Source organism: Lytechinus variegatus, chromosome 2 (assembly GCF_018143015.1).
Source record: "Lytechinus variegatus isolate NC3 chromosome 2, Lvar_3.0, whole genome shotgun sequence".
NCBI classification, from domain to species: domain Eukaryota; kingdom Metazoa; phylum Echinodermata; class Echinoidea; order Temnopleuroida; family Toxopneustidae; genus Lytechinus; species Lytechinus variegatus.
In genome coordinates, this window is record NC_054741.1 from 33,394,531 (window position 1) to 33,409,567 (window position 15,037).

General features: G+C 36.2%; 1 protein-coding gene across 2 annotated transcripts; it reads left to right on the top strand.

The window, feature by feature from the left end:
• Nucleotides 1–1,422: 1,422 nt before the first annotated feature.
• On the top strand, nucleotides 1,423–10,335 carry LOC121407901 (arylsulfatase A-like). 2 transcript variants are annotated; one of them, XM_041599145.1, is made up of 5 exons: nucleotides 1,423–1,723; nucleotides 2,554–2,845; nucleotides 5,576–6,199; nucleotides 8,249–8,501; nucleotides 9,672–10,335. In XM_041599145.1, the coding sequence occupies exons 2-5, from the start codon at nucleotides 2,610–2,612 to the stop codon at nucleotides 10,140–10,142; spliced, it is 1,584 nt and encodes a 527-aa protein (XP_041455079.1). In that variant the 5' UTR covers nucleotides 1,423–1,723; nucleotides 2,554–2,609; the 3' UTR covers nucleotides 10,143–10,335. The 2 variants fall into 2 exon arrangements, with proteins under 2 accessions (XP_041455079.1, XP_041455080.1); XM_041599146.1 differs by lacking the exon at nucleotides 1,423–1,723 and adding an exon at nucleotides 2,084–2,302.
• The last annotated feature ends 4,702 nt before the right edge of the window (nucleotides 10,336–15,037 follow it).

Sequence of the window (15,037 nt, forward strand, 5' to 3'; positions counted from 1 at the left end):
ATAAAACAGATACATTCAAGCATTTTGTAACAATAATTTTGCCACCTAAATTGAAATTTCAACACCTGTAAGCCCAATGTTTATCCTTTCTGTGCCAGCTGGATCTGAGGACATAACTAAATCTGAAAAGTAGTAGTAGTAGTAGTAGTAGTAGTAGTAAAATGGTATTTATTGGCAAAAACAACATATCGCAGCCCAAAGGCTGAATTACATGAAGTTTACAATTGTAATGTTAAAAAATTTGATTACACATCATTTTCACAATTCAATTACATAATAATATGAAATAACTACATCTTAAGACTAAATACAACTTTTAACAGACTAAAGGTTGAAAGGATGGCATAGAGAAAGAGAACAAGAGAGAAAGAAACATAGAAAGGAAGGAGAGGATGACATATGGGATAAGAGAAAGGAAAATTGGGAGAGAGGGAGAGATGTTTAGAAAAGGATAAATCATGGGGTAGAGAAGTGGGAATGAAAAGGCTTGAATGAGTTGGCAGAAGGTAAGGGAAATAAAAGAAAGAAACGAAGAAGAAACTGAATCATACATGTGTATATGTAGGAAAACGAAATATACCGAAAAATGTAATAATTGCACTTCATATATGTAAAACGTTTGCGTTATAATTCGAAGTTTATATCAGATATCTCCAGCACTTTTCACTAAGTTTTATCATTTAAAGTGGGTTTACATTTCATTTTTATTTACTGATTGTTTCTCCACACCTTTTCAAAGCTTGACAATGATTAGCAAAATGAAAATCAAGCCTAGGCCATTTTATGTAAATCACATCAGCTCAGTGTAAAGCAAATATCGTCACGATGGCCTCGGTGTGTGGGGGAATGGGGTGGGGTGCAATGCACTCTTCAAGTTGGGCAATGAAACAAGTTAAAAAGATAAAAGATATCTTCAAATCATTTTTGCTAGCTAAATTCAACGTGTTCTTCGTGAGTAAGGTCTATTTTTATTCCCACAACTATTTCAAAGTTCTGCGCAAATCATTTTTCACTAACTTTTCAAAAGTAAGTGGTGCTCACTCAAGCGGAAATATTTTTCATCAGTTAAATCGTCATTTGCTTAAATGTATCTGTACCAATGTTAAAATGTGCTAAACAATCTTCAGGATATTGCAAATGTATAATTTTACAGGATTTTTTCTAAGTGTAAACTTTTTTTGATACGCACTGTATAGTGACTTACATAGTGCAGAAACTGTGTACTTGTATTCTTCTGAACTAGCTGTAACAGCTCCTGAAATGCTTGGGATACGGCTCTAGATGAATGCTAAGGACAGAAAAATGTTTGGAAATTAATGAAAAAAAGATGTTTGCTGTGACCGAAATGGACTCAAATTGTTTGCATTGCATAACATTCATGCATGAGATCATCCAAGAATTCTTATATGATCCTCCCCTCTATCAATTTCCATTCCTCCCTTTGTGATTAGGAGAAGGCATGCTTGCATGGTCTCACCTTTTGTTACCCAAAACATAAAGTGAGCTCAGATAAAAACCATTTACTTTTGCTGCTAGCAAGGAGATTATTGACTTAAATGTGCACTCTCTTTCATCTTCTTGTACACAATTGTACCTGTTGATCAATATTCTTTGGGAATGAGTCCTTTTTGAATGCATCTTGTCTGGAAAGTATTCCTTGGTTGTCTGTCCCTACATCCTTGGTGTTAATTCATGGCATTTTTCTTCTTCAAGACATTTGAAGGTAAGAATCTGTACTTTTTATCCTATTAAAAAAAGGAAAGTTAAAAACAACACTGACTAACTTTCGGTTGATTACATGGAGGATCACGTTATGATTCACCTCCCATACGAGTGCGAATGGTTGTTTGATGATTAACACAAAGAAAGTTAATATAAAGACTTCTGACTTTCACCCTATAGATTAGATTGCATATTCTTATTTTTTCAGATCCAATATGCGATCTTATTCATACTGGGTGCAAGCCAGAAATATACTACATAAGTGTCAATTGTAAATAATTTTCCTCCTGTTTTTTTTTTAATCGCTTAAACCAGATGCACCTTGTTATTTAATGGCTGTGTGATCATCAACACAAAGTCATTTTATTGGCTTCATTCAACCATAGCAATATTTTTGATCAGCTTTCATACACTCCTGAGGATTCTTTGAGTTCTGTGGGTCACTGGATACAAAGATTTAACCCAAGACTTATACTCTGGATATATCTATTGTCTCCCTTCTTTGGTCCAATGATTAAGAGACACCGACCTCGGACAGCATTGTACACAAGATTGAATGAAATCTTTTACATATTTTCAGGTTGGTAGAAGCTTAAGTATATTTGATCCTCCCCAACTGATAAAAGTTTTCTGTAACACAAAGTTTCATTTCACGTCAAGTTTAGAATCTGCCTCATTTCAAATTGTTCTGAACTCTTGATTGTTTTTTGGTGGACGATCTAAACTACTGCTCTATCATTTTGGAATCGTCATAATCTATCAGTTTGGAATCGTCAGAAGTCCAAATTCCAACTCTTTTGCTCTCATATTATTGTTTTCATTTTCCTTCAGGAAATGACCTGAACAGCTAGAGCAAGTACAGACTATATGAATGGACTATCTAAAGGATGAATTCTCTATTGTTAGAAATATCAGTTTTTCTCTGCACCTTTGTGGCTTGTCATGGGGTGGACAAGGCATCTCTGCCCAACATAGTCATTCTCTTTGCTGATGACCTTGGATATGGAGACCTAGAAGTCTACGGACATCCGACGTCGTCAACTCCAAACCTCAACAGACTAGCAGAAGGAGGGCTTGTCTTTACCCAGTTCTATGCAGGTGCTCCTGTCTGTAGCCCTTCCAGGTACTCCATTTCCGTTTTTATCCAGGGCCGTTAGTCTGAGAATATCTTTACACCTTTACCTTTATAAATTGTCATCACAATGTTGAAGGTGTATTTCTGACTGGTAGATGTTCGCAAATGTGTGCCTATATGGGTCAAAAGTCTGAAAATTTCAGGAAATGTGGAATGGTTTGAATATAGGGAGGGGAGGGGCGTTGACCATGATAATGTTTTTTGTGGACAGTTTGGGGTTTGGAAAGAAGTGGGGGGGGGGGCTAAGCATGCAATGCCACTATACCTGTACATTATATGCTTTATAAAAGATATTGGCAAAAGTATGGTCTCGATTTGTGTAAAATTGATTGAATCTTCTGAATTTCTGTGGATTGCCGGCATGGATCTGTTTCCTATTATAATTGAATTGAATTAAATTGAATTTTCCAGCATCAGCATAAAGCATGATGCTTGCCCAAAGGCAAATGAGTGTTTTGAATTAAATTCAGTGCCAATGTTATCTCAAATTTTTTTTACCCACTAGAGGTAAAATGATGAATCTAAATGCATGCCCTGGAGGCACGAGTGTCAGTCCACGCAAATGAATGCATGTGGCCTTTTGCGTAAAATGAAAGCAAAAAAGATGTAACTTACATGTACATGTACATAGTTTGCCTCTCCTTGAAACAGTTTGGTAATGCTGTATGATATCATTCCTAAGGATGCACAGTGGAATGGAAAGGTTAATTTTCTTTTCTAAAAAAAAAAGGATTTTACTAATCTTGGATTATCCCTGAAAATCTTCCTTTGTTTTCCATACTCCACTGACTTCAGAGATCTGTACACTATGGTATATACCACTGTATATGGTGCAGGTAAAATTCTTTTGACATTGTTAAATTGGAATGATATAACTGAGTTTTCACAAAAAAATGTAACAAAAATTGAGAACATGAAATAATAATAATAATAATAATACACAGTTCTTGTATAGCGCATATGGGCAATTCCACAGGTTGGGACAAATCTGTAACGTGAGTAACCGACACATTCCAAAGATTTGCCAGGAGCATAATAGAATTTCCCAAGTTTTGTTTTTATACAAAGGATAGTCAGACTGTGTACTTTGTTGTGATACGGAGATGTTTAGTTCCTATCAATAATAATGGAGTTACAGCTCCAAGTATGAGTCAAGGTGTCTCCAAATGTAACGTGAGTAACCGTGGAATAGCCCATATCATAATTATGAATAATGTCTCTATGCGATTCCAAAGGACTTGGATATTGAATATTGAAAGTATTGATTAAAGGATAAGCCCATCCCCGCAAAAAGTGCATTAATGGAGGAAAAAACCCAATCAAATATAAAGCTGAAACTTTCATAAAATTGGATGAAAATATTAAAGTTATGAAATTTTGCAGTTTCCCCTATTTTCACAAAACTGTTATATTCACACAGTGTGGGTCTGCAAAGTTGGTGATACCATGCATTCATATATAATGTAGATTTTTTACATATTGACAATAGAGGCATCTCCATTGAATCACAATAGGTTGCAACAACTGCCCTTCCCATATATTCAAGGAGGAATCTTAGAATGGGTATTTCATATTTCATTAATAAAATAAAAAAGAAATGGTAATGGGGGCATCAATAGTTCTGTCATTTACATACCAACCAATTAATTGTGCTGTCTTGTGAAATTCAAGCATAACTTCAAAATACCCTATTTCACATTCGATTTTAATGAAGCATTCAGGATTATGTTTGTTTGGTTTTTCTATTTTCATTAAAAAAAATCAACTTTTTGTTTGGGGTTGACATGCCCTTTAAAGTGATTGAAAGAGTGCAGTATGGAGCAATATGTAGTTTGTATTCTATGAACAAACCATGTAACATTATGGATGAGGTTACAACAAATTCTTGGCTCTTAATTGTCTAGTGCCTCAGAAATGTTTGAAATAACCATGGACTACACAGCCTTGAGTGAGGCACACTATTTATTGCCCTGAGAAGGTGTTTATCACCTCAAGGCTAATGGGGTGTTGCAAGAAACATGCAATTGATTGCAAGTAAATTTTAGGTTGTGGAAAATCATACATGTACATTTAATTGCAAATTTGAGATTGATTGATGCTTCTTGCATCAACGAGTACAAATTTATTTGCTTTAGTTAAAATTGATCTATCACTTGTAAATTTGCATCTGAAATTTAATTGCAATTGATTGCAAATATTTTCTTGCAACACCCACCCCCATAAGACTGGGGACAATACAACCCTATTTGGGCAAAAACGAATGCTGTGTCTCCCAAGAAAGAATAGTCCATATTATATTAACGAATCAGACATCTAGAGCAAACTTGGAATTCCTGAATTTCGAAGGAAGAGCAGACTTGGAAAGTTACAATCATTTACTACTGCTATCTCCTTTGTATTAATAGTACACTGTATGGATGTTTCCCTTAGGCTAAAAAGCAATTAAGTCACAAGATGGGTATAACAACTGTTTCAAGATCGAAAGCTTGTCAGCATGCCTTGAAATCCACAGACATTGCTGGTAATTTTACATGCAAATCGCTTTGACCGTTGACCTTTGTCAGTATGCAACAATGTTGATTTTTCAGACCACTCTTTATTTGGTTGCACATTGGGTGATTAAAAATTGACCCTGTTCAGAGATCTGATATGGTTATAACTCACATTACACTATGAGCTGATGTCGTTCAATCCTAACCATTTCTTTATGTATTTCAGGGCAGCTTTGTTGACTGGTCGTTATGCAGTACGTTCAGGAATCTACCCTGGAGTTCTATACCCAGTCAGTACTGGTGGCCTACCCCATGATGAAACAACCATCGCTGAGATCGTCAAGACCAAAGGCTACAGCACATCCATGATCGGAAAGTGGCATCTAGGTGTTGGGGAGAATGGTATTTATCTACCAACCAACCAAGGTTTTGATGAATATCTTGGAGTGCCTTACTCACATGACATGTGCCCTTGCTACAACTGCTTCTACCCAAATGATCCATGTTGGAGCACCTGTGACTTAAACTTCACCTACTGTCCTTTGTTCCTAAACTCTGACATTCTGGAGCAACCTGTCGATCTGACAACCTTGGATGCAAAGTATGTCCAACAAGCTAAAACGGTCATCAAGAGAAACGCCCGAGCAGGCACTCCATTTTTCCTGTACTATGCATTCCAGCATACTCACACTCCACAGTTTGCAAGTAAGAAGTTCCGCAATGCAACGGCCAGAGGAACTTATGGAGACTCACTTGCAGAGCTGGATTGGTGTGTTGGTCAAGTGATGGAACAACTCAAGTTGAGTGGAGTCCTTGATAACACTCTTGTCCTCTTTACATCTGATAATGGGTATGTAGTATGAAGTGGAGAACTAGATACATGGAATGGGATATTGGCAATCAGCCAGTTTGCTGAATTTCTATTTAATTTCAATTATCAATGAAAGATGTACAGACACTTTATTAATAATCCATAGAATTTGCAGTTTCAATGGTTTTGATCATTTCTTTTTTAGGACATCAAACAAAATGTTTTCATAGAAAAAGATAAAGAAATGAAACATCCCACATCCATTGAAAGCCAAGTAGTAGCTATGGCCCTTCATGTTGAATTTGATTTATAGTAATTTTAGGGCTTAGTCAAGCCAACCGGTCTACTGCTGCTGCTGTTGGTCACCTGTGTGATTTCATGCAGATCTGTAGACCAATTGAAATAAAGAAATAAACTCAGAGATTCAAAGGCTTTGACAGTTACTGTGTATAGCAGCTAATAACCTAAAAATACAACCTTGTAGGACTATTAAAATGACATTGCTCTGCAGGATTCATCCATTTGATGGTGTGAATTACTTGGGCCATACTGGTACATTGCATACATCCCAGCAGGGACCATGGTGTTGCCATTGGTCATTTAGAGACATACTAGAGGTCAGCGACATAGATGAATGGGAGTTTAAGGATTGCTTTGAGCATATATCCATTTATAATATCAAAATCAAATCAATTGAACTATAGTTCTGCTGCATTTTTGTCTCACCTGCATAGCAGAGTGAGACTATAGGTGCCGCTTTTCCGACGGCGGCATCAACATCAAATCTTAACCTGAGGTTAAGTTTTTGAAATGACATCATAACTTAGAAAGTATATATATATATGGGCCTAGTTCATGAAACTTGGCCATAAGGTTAATCAAGTATTCCTGAACATCCTATTAGAGTTTCATGTCGCATGACCAAGGTCAAAGGTCATTTAGGGTCAATGAACTTAGACCATGTTGGGGGAATCAACATCAAAATCTTAACCTGAGGTTAAGTTTTTGAAATGTCATCATAACTTAGAAAATATATGGACCTAGTTCATTAAACTTGCACATAAGGGGCCCGTCGCATAAATCTTTTTACCTGAGAAAACTCAGGTTGTTTTTACCTGATTTTTTGCCCTGTGTTTAAGTCAATGGCAGAAATCAGACTAACCATAGTTTTCACTTTTAACCACAGTTTTCTCAGGTAAAAAGTTTTATGCAACGGGCCCCAAGGTCAATCATGTATCACCAAACGTCCTGCATGAATGTAATGTCACATGACCAAGGTCGAAGGTCATTTAGGGTCATTGAACTTTGGCCGATTTGGGGGTATCTGTTGAATTACAATCAAAACTTGAAAAGTTTTTGGATCTGATTCATGAAACTTAGACATAATAGTAATCAAGTATCACTGAACATCCTGTGCAAGTTTCAGGTCACATGATCAAGGTCAAAGGTCATTTAGGGTCAATGAACTTTGGCCGAATTGGGGGTATTTGTTGAATTACCATCATAACTGTGAAGGTATGTTGGTATAGTTCATAAAACTTGGACATAAGTGTAATCAAGTATCACTGAACATCCTGTGCGCATATTAGGTCACATGACCAAGGTCAAAGGTCAATGAACTTTGGCCATAATGGGGGTATCTGTTGAATTACCATCATAACTTTGCAAGTTTATTGATCTGACTTTTGAAACTTGGACATAAGAGTAATCAAGTATCACTGAATATCCTGTGCAAGTTTCAGGTCACATGATCAAGGTCAAAGGTCATGTGAGATCAATGAACTTTGGCCGCATTGGGGGTATTTGTTGAATTACCATACTATCTCTGTAAGTGTATTGGTCTAGTTCATAAAACGTGGAAATAAGAATAACCAAGTATCACTGAACATCTTGTGCGAGTTACATGTATTAGTTTTCAAAGTCAGCAATGCTGCTATGTTGAATCGCACGATGCAGGTGAGACGGCCAGAGGCATTCCACTTGTCATAAATTTCAACTACATTCTTTGCTTCTAACCCACTTTAAAACAGAAATAAACACCACTAGAATTCAAATTCAATTATCATTGATACGTGCACTTTATTACAGACCCAGCTTGCAAAGTGAGAAGAGAGGCGGGGATGCTGGACTCCTCAAGTGCGGGAAGGGCACCACGTACGAGGGTGGACAGAGGGTACCAGCTATCGCTTACTGGCCCCAACACATCGCTCCAGGTCGCACTACTGCACTGGCTAGCAATTTGGACTTTCTACCTACCATTGCCAATCTTGTTGGTGCAGATCTGCCTTCAGTAACTCTAGATGGAGTAGACATGGCACCTATTCTCTTTGAGGGCAAGAAGGTGATTCATCCTCAAAGCCAATTCCTTTTGCATAATTTGAAATACCCATTTTTTTCTCATGTACATAGCAGAGCAAGACTATAGGCACATTTTTGACGGCGACGTCAGCAACATTGAAGTCTTAACCAAGGTTGAGTTTTTGAAATGTCATCATAATTTAGAAACTGTATGGACCTATTTCATTAAATTTGGACATTTAGGGTCAGTGAACTTTGACCACGTTTTAGGTATCGACATGTTAACTTTATGTTAACTTTAAGTTAACCAAGGTTAAGTTTGTCAATTATCATTATAATTTAGAAATATATAGACCTAGTTCATTAAACTTGGTAATCAAATTTCATTGATCATTCCACACGAGTGTCAGTCCACACATAATTGACAAATTCAAAGGTCATGTATGGTGTTTTTTGTGAATTATTATACACCTTCTGTTGCTGCTATGTTGAACTGCAAAATGCAGGCGTGGCTGCCAGAGGCATCCCACTTGTTCTTTGTTATCACCGACCATGAACTCCTTATGATGAGAAAGTTGCATTATCAATCATTCTGATTGGCTGATAATAACTTTGTTACAGAAGTTGTGCATTAATTTGTTATTATAACCAGTCTTCATGAAACCTGATCTATGTCTATGCCATGTTGCAATAATCTTCAGTTTTTGTAGAGTATATTGAGAAATATGTTCCAAATTATGCTTGTGTGAAAATTTTAATAAGTTTATTACCTGTGATTCATATGCTATATATTTTGTAGCATGCTTAAAGAGAAGTTGCAGTAGTTGCAGTAAACACTGATTTCCTGAGGCAGTCTGTAAAACCAGGCTTAATTGTCAGTATATCATCAAGGATCTAGATCTGGTACAGTTACATAAACTGAACTTTGTGAAATCTTGAAAAATGTTCACACTGAAGATCACCAACACAGATAAGTGCACATGGGACAGTGTATTATTATTGCTTTGAATGTTGGCCCCACGCTTGACCCGAATCCTGTGCTTATTTGCTAATTTCATAGCATTTACACAATTTCTTCAGGAATCCTTCAGCACATATTTTTCATTTATACAAACAGACACTTTGGTGGTCATTTCAGTGGATTCTGTACAAACTCATTTTGATATCGTTACAACTGGCATTTACCTTTAAACTAATCGTTTTGTATTCACAGGGTACAAGGGATACATTCTTCTACTACTACTTTTACCCCTTTCAGAAGATTGGAATCTACGCTGTCCGATACAATCAATACAAGGCACACTACTACACCCAGGGTGCTCCCCAGTCAAATAACAACCATGACAAGGATTGTCGGCCTTCACAGTACCCTACCAAACATAGTCCCCCACTGCTCTACGACCTTAACGTTGACCCTGGTGAGAAATACAGCCTTCCTCCAAGGGAGTATCGTGACATTCTGGTCAAGATTAATGAGATCAAAACACAGTTTGAGGGTACAATGATCTGGGGCGATTCCCAGGTAAATAAGACGCCAAGTCAAGATGTGGAACCGTGTTGTAAGAAGGACTGTATTCCATTCCCAGATTGTTGCCAATGTCATCAGCGTTCATGGTCATCATCGCTCTTATTATCAACCCATGGCAATAGAGATGATGCCAAATTAAGATGGACCATGGACTGATTTCACACTATTTCTGTGACTGATAATCTGGCTTGGGTGTCCCAACTGAATATTTTATATAATCTACTCACATGTCATAAGGACCAAGGTGTAGAATCCCATTCAGAGTATCAAAGCTTTATACCCTTTTCATAAACCCATCCTCCAATTCGCCGCCTAAGAGTAATGCGGATAATTCAATAAAAATTGCGTTCACAAACTCCGAAAATAAGCCGCATTGTTTTTACGAGTGCCCGTCCTGAAAAAGGGCGGATAATCGTCATGACAACTGGACACGCCCCCTCCAATGCGGTTGTGTTGGAAAAGGGTGACATTGTGACCGCACCATGGCAATTATCCGCATTATTTGGAAATGCGTTCATAAACTCCAAATCTTGTCTCGATGCTGCTATTATGCGGATAATAGCAGCATCAAAATAATGCGGATAACTCTTGTCCTCCTTCAATTTTACGACCAAATTATGCTGCTATTAGCCGCATAATTGGGTTTATGAAAGGGGTATTAGGAACCCCATGTTCAGAGATCTGATTCTCTCTTAAGCACATCACATGCTTATTGACTACCCAATCCAGACTGTGTTTCCATAGGAACAAACTGATATTGACTGTAGGCACAGCACAAGTCAATGTTTATAAAAATGTGCCAACTTTCTTCCTAAAAACTCAATATAGCTAGTTTATGCAAATGGGTAGTCTACTTTGACATGAAGATGATATTTTTTTTAAATAAAAGCAGAAATATATGAAAGGTATAATTTTGAAGTTTTGATAAAAATTAAGAATTCACAGATTTAAGAATATTGCAAGTTCTATTTTTATGATGTCACATGCAAACACTTGCCCATGCGTAAAGTAATGATATACATTCAAATGTTTTTTTTTTGTATAGATCATGATAAAAATATATTACATGAGAGGAATTATGCATCTTTGAATTCACTTCAAGTCTTATGAATTACTAACCATTTTTAATTTATATAAGGGAATTTTTTTAAATCAATATTTTGTCTTTACTTTTTAATAATGTAGGAGGTAAAATCTGGGTGTCAAATGTTATCGAATTTCTTATTTATATATAATCTGCTTAAGAGTCTTTCATATTTGGCAATGCTGTAATCATTCCATGTGTCAATTTGAATCTAAGAACTTGACCTTCCGTTGGGTCTGCATGAGTCAGTGCAATTTACCTGGATGATTGATGTTTCATGTCAATTTCCTGTAAATTTTGCAGGACTTCATGTAACATAAAGATTTGCGATTGGTTGCAAATATAGGAAAATATGGAAGTATATTCCTGACAGGCGTTATCCAAAGGGGGGGGGGCACATTTTCCTGTGGGAAATTAGACAAGCAAAAGAAAATTAAGTTTCCACCAAACACCCAAAATTGAAGGTCATTTCGTCTACATAAAATTTGACAAGCAAACATTATTTTTTTAAATACCATAGCAGTGAAAATAAGGCTTTTTGATTTGCTCTTCCAACAAAAAGTTGATATTCCAGCAAGAGTTGCTATCGTCATAGCAACTTTTTATTAAATGGGGCCCTGGTTTTGAACAAATAACTCATGCATTAAGGATGTTCATTGGCTTCTACCATTTGGCGATTGATTGCAAACCTTGTGTTATTGAGCCATTTTCCTAGTTCCAAATCACATTATCAATCATATTTGATTTCCATAAATAGCTAAAGGTGAATACCAAACGGTTTGTTTGAAAGCCTCTGGTGGGTGTTTTGTAAAGCTGTTCTTAAGTTACGAGTGACTTTACTCACGACTGGTGCCCTTTCTTGGTTAAATGTTATATCCCTATGTAGCCGACTTTGCACCTAGGATTATGTTCCAGTCATTCATAAAGTCGTGTGTAACCTTACGAACAGCTCTTTATGAAACACCCACTTGAACACAAATTTATATTTGTAAAAATTTGAATATGGTTCTAGAAAATTCCCCCTGCCTGTTCACAAAGAATTTACGGACATATTATTTTGCCCATGAAAAGGTGACCAGTCATGTGTAAAGTTGTGCATAACTTAAGAACAGATTCTAAGTAAAATTCTATGGAAAATCAAACAGTAATATTTTTTATGTATAATAACCTTAAAGATATTTATACTTTGTTTATGGGTGTATACTAGTATATCATTGATGTAATGTGTAATATGAGTATTGCTTTTATTGGAACAGTTGAGAACTGGAGATGTACAATACATGTATATCTGATTTAATAAATGAAACAGATACTGCAAATTCAACAACTGCATATATAGTTTTTATACAATGCATTTTTTAATGCCAAAATCTGATCACATCCAATAGCAAAAATAGTTTATTACATATAAAAAGTCTATTACAGTTACAAATATTTCTACATGCATCAATTAAAAGTTTCTCCACTTGATATTTTGTGAGATTAAAGGTAAGTGAACATATAGCACTTGATTGCAAATGATCTTGAGATAAAACAAGGAAAAAATATTATTTACATAGCCTAGCAACAACATAGGGGTGTTTAAGTCGCACTTAAAACCCGACGCGTACATACACGAGATCTCATTGATAGATACGCAGTAGTGCGCGTCCTCAATGCCACGATCTGACCAATGCGGTCAAGCCTTTCATACCGTATGCAACTTGGTATTTAAATGCGACTCAAAGTCAAACTTAAATCTTTGTGAAAGGAGTTAAGAATGACTTAAGAGACGCATTTAAGTTGAATGCCGAATAAAAGGCATCACTGCATTGGTCAAAATGTGTTCAGAGGACGAGCGCTACTCAGTATGAAAATAAGATTGCACGTGAAATATGTGCGCGTCAACACAAAACAAGTCACACTGAAATCATAGTTACTTACCCCCCCCCCGAATGTGTTAGCCGACATATGTTAACAGAGCTCCCAATCTTTTAAAGTAAAAAGTAGTAATCCAGCAGCACAAAAGTCATAATTTTTAGATAAAAGTCATAATTTGATATGTGCTATGCAGCACTATAAATATCTTAGAAGAGGTATACATTCACAAAGCTCATAAAAGCCAAATTTGCCAGTTCCATGACGTTTGTTCCAGTGACAATTGTTCCGCTGTAAACTCCACAAACTAATGGAATGACCAACTTCAACCCTGGATGTAACACTACTCAACCCAAACCTAAGGCTAAACCTAATATAAAACCCTATTGCAACTCTAACCCTATATCTTAGATGTATTAAAGCCCGGAGCAATTGATGTGTCGCCAGTTTGCCAACCGTACATGATGGTTGTCAGGTATATTCATCTAGGGTGCTACATGCACATTACTTTTGTGAAGTACTGGCTTGCCTAGTCGGGCAAATAAATCTTACAACTGCGCAATGTACATGTACCTCAAAAGCATAATTCAAACTTTGGCATGAAAATCATAAAAAATATGACTCTTTCTTAATAGTTGGCAGCCCTATATGTTTTCTTAATCCCATTCCCCATTTCTTGTTATCAAGAACATCCTTTTCTTGACAACACAAATGATTCATCATAGTATTCTGAAGTCAGGTTTAACTTGGACCATGGTCTAACTCTGTGCTAAAATTATGGGAAGCCAAAAGTGTCAAACTTTTATTAAGTTGTATGTTTCTTATGTTTACTGTTTTTTTTTCTGCTTCATCGATGGTGAAGACAATTATGAATGATTTGATGAGAGCCAAATGAGCTGAAACATATTTCTACCGTTAGTGATTTATGTAACAATTGGCTATCCATACTTAAACCACAACTGTTAAACCCGACTTCAGAATTGGCCTTGATATTTTGTGCTGCTAACATAATGCAATTCTTGATAATAAGAATGAATGAAATATTCGATACCAAGCAATGGGATTAAGGGAGAACACAGTTGGCTACATGTACAGTATGTCAGCATGCCCTTGTCACAACTTCTAGGTGTGACGTCCCTTGAGATCTCTGTCCCTCTTAGATAACCAGTAAGTGAATAGTTTTCATACATGCTTACATATAATTATAAGTATCCATCCAAGCAGCACATCATATCATTCAGTATTGCAATCTACTCTATAGAATAAAAAAAAAAAACATCGTTACAGACAACCAATGAAATCTGATGACAAGTAGACTGACAATAGCTATGGCACAGGCTTACAATCTGGATCCTATCCAGATAAAAATACTACAAATAACAGCTTGTGTAAAAGTTTGCATGGCTATGAAACTACTGGAGTAAGTGAGATGCAATGAGTGTTTCCTGATTTTTTTAAAAGTTGTTATTAGAGTATTTATAATCATAGACTTACATATTACGTTGATAAAGTCATGTTTTTCCAAGCTGGACTCTCCCAAAAGAAACAAAAAATAGTTTTCAAAATATACATTCACACTCTTTGAACAACCTGAGCAGAGAAAAAAATATCCCATGTAGCTCTACATTTTTCTTTTGTAGGTAAAGTCATATGAAAAGTCCCAGGATCTCACTCATTATTTGAAAATTATTAACAATGTGTGTGAACCTAACTGAAAAAAACCCCCAGTATTTTCTGGTGTCTACAAGTAGGAAATTATGAATGTTTTAAAAAACTTTGGAGGATTACCAATATCATATTTATAGGTTGTGTAGTAGTTATTCACGAGTACTGCAGTACATAAAGATTCATCTACCTGTACTTCTTGATACAAAAAAAGAAGAAAAAACCTGGCAAACATATCGTTTGATTTGACATTGACATGATATTCCCTCAAAATTTTGACCCAAGGGGAAAAGGTCCAATAATATATTCATACTTTTGTCACAGGGGGCAAAATTCATGATTTCTATGGTTTGAAAGTTAAGTTTTTAATGATTTTTTGTTCATACATTACATGTATTTACATGTACATAAAGAGTGGACTCAAGCTGTATCAACAAAACATGAA

What these genes read in the sequence shown, in the direction of transcription:
- LOC121407901 (XM_041599145.1), top strand. Translation starts at nt 2,610, where the DNA reads ATGAATTCTCTATTGTTAGAAATATCAGTTTTTCTCTGCACCTTTGTG. An exon ending in CCTGTCTGTAGCCCTTCCAG is followed by an intron (nt 2,846 to 5,575) that starts GTACTCCATTTC and finishes TATGTATTTCAG; the next exon opens with GGCAGCTTTGTTGACTGGTC. An exon ending in CTCTTTACATCTGATAATGG is followed by an intron (nt 6,200 to 8,248) that starts GTATGTAGTATG and finishes ACTTTATTACAG; the next exon opens with ACCCAGCTTGCAAAGTGAGA.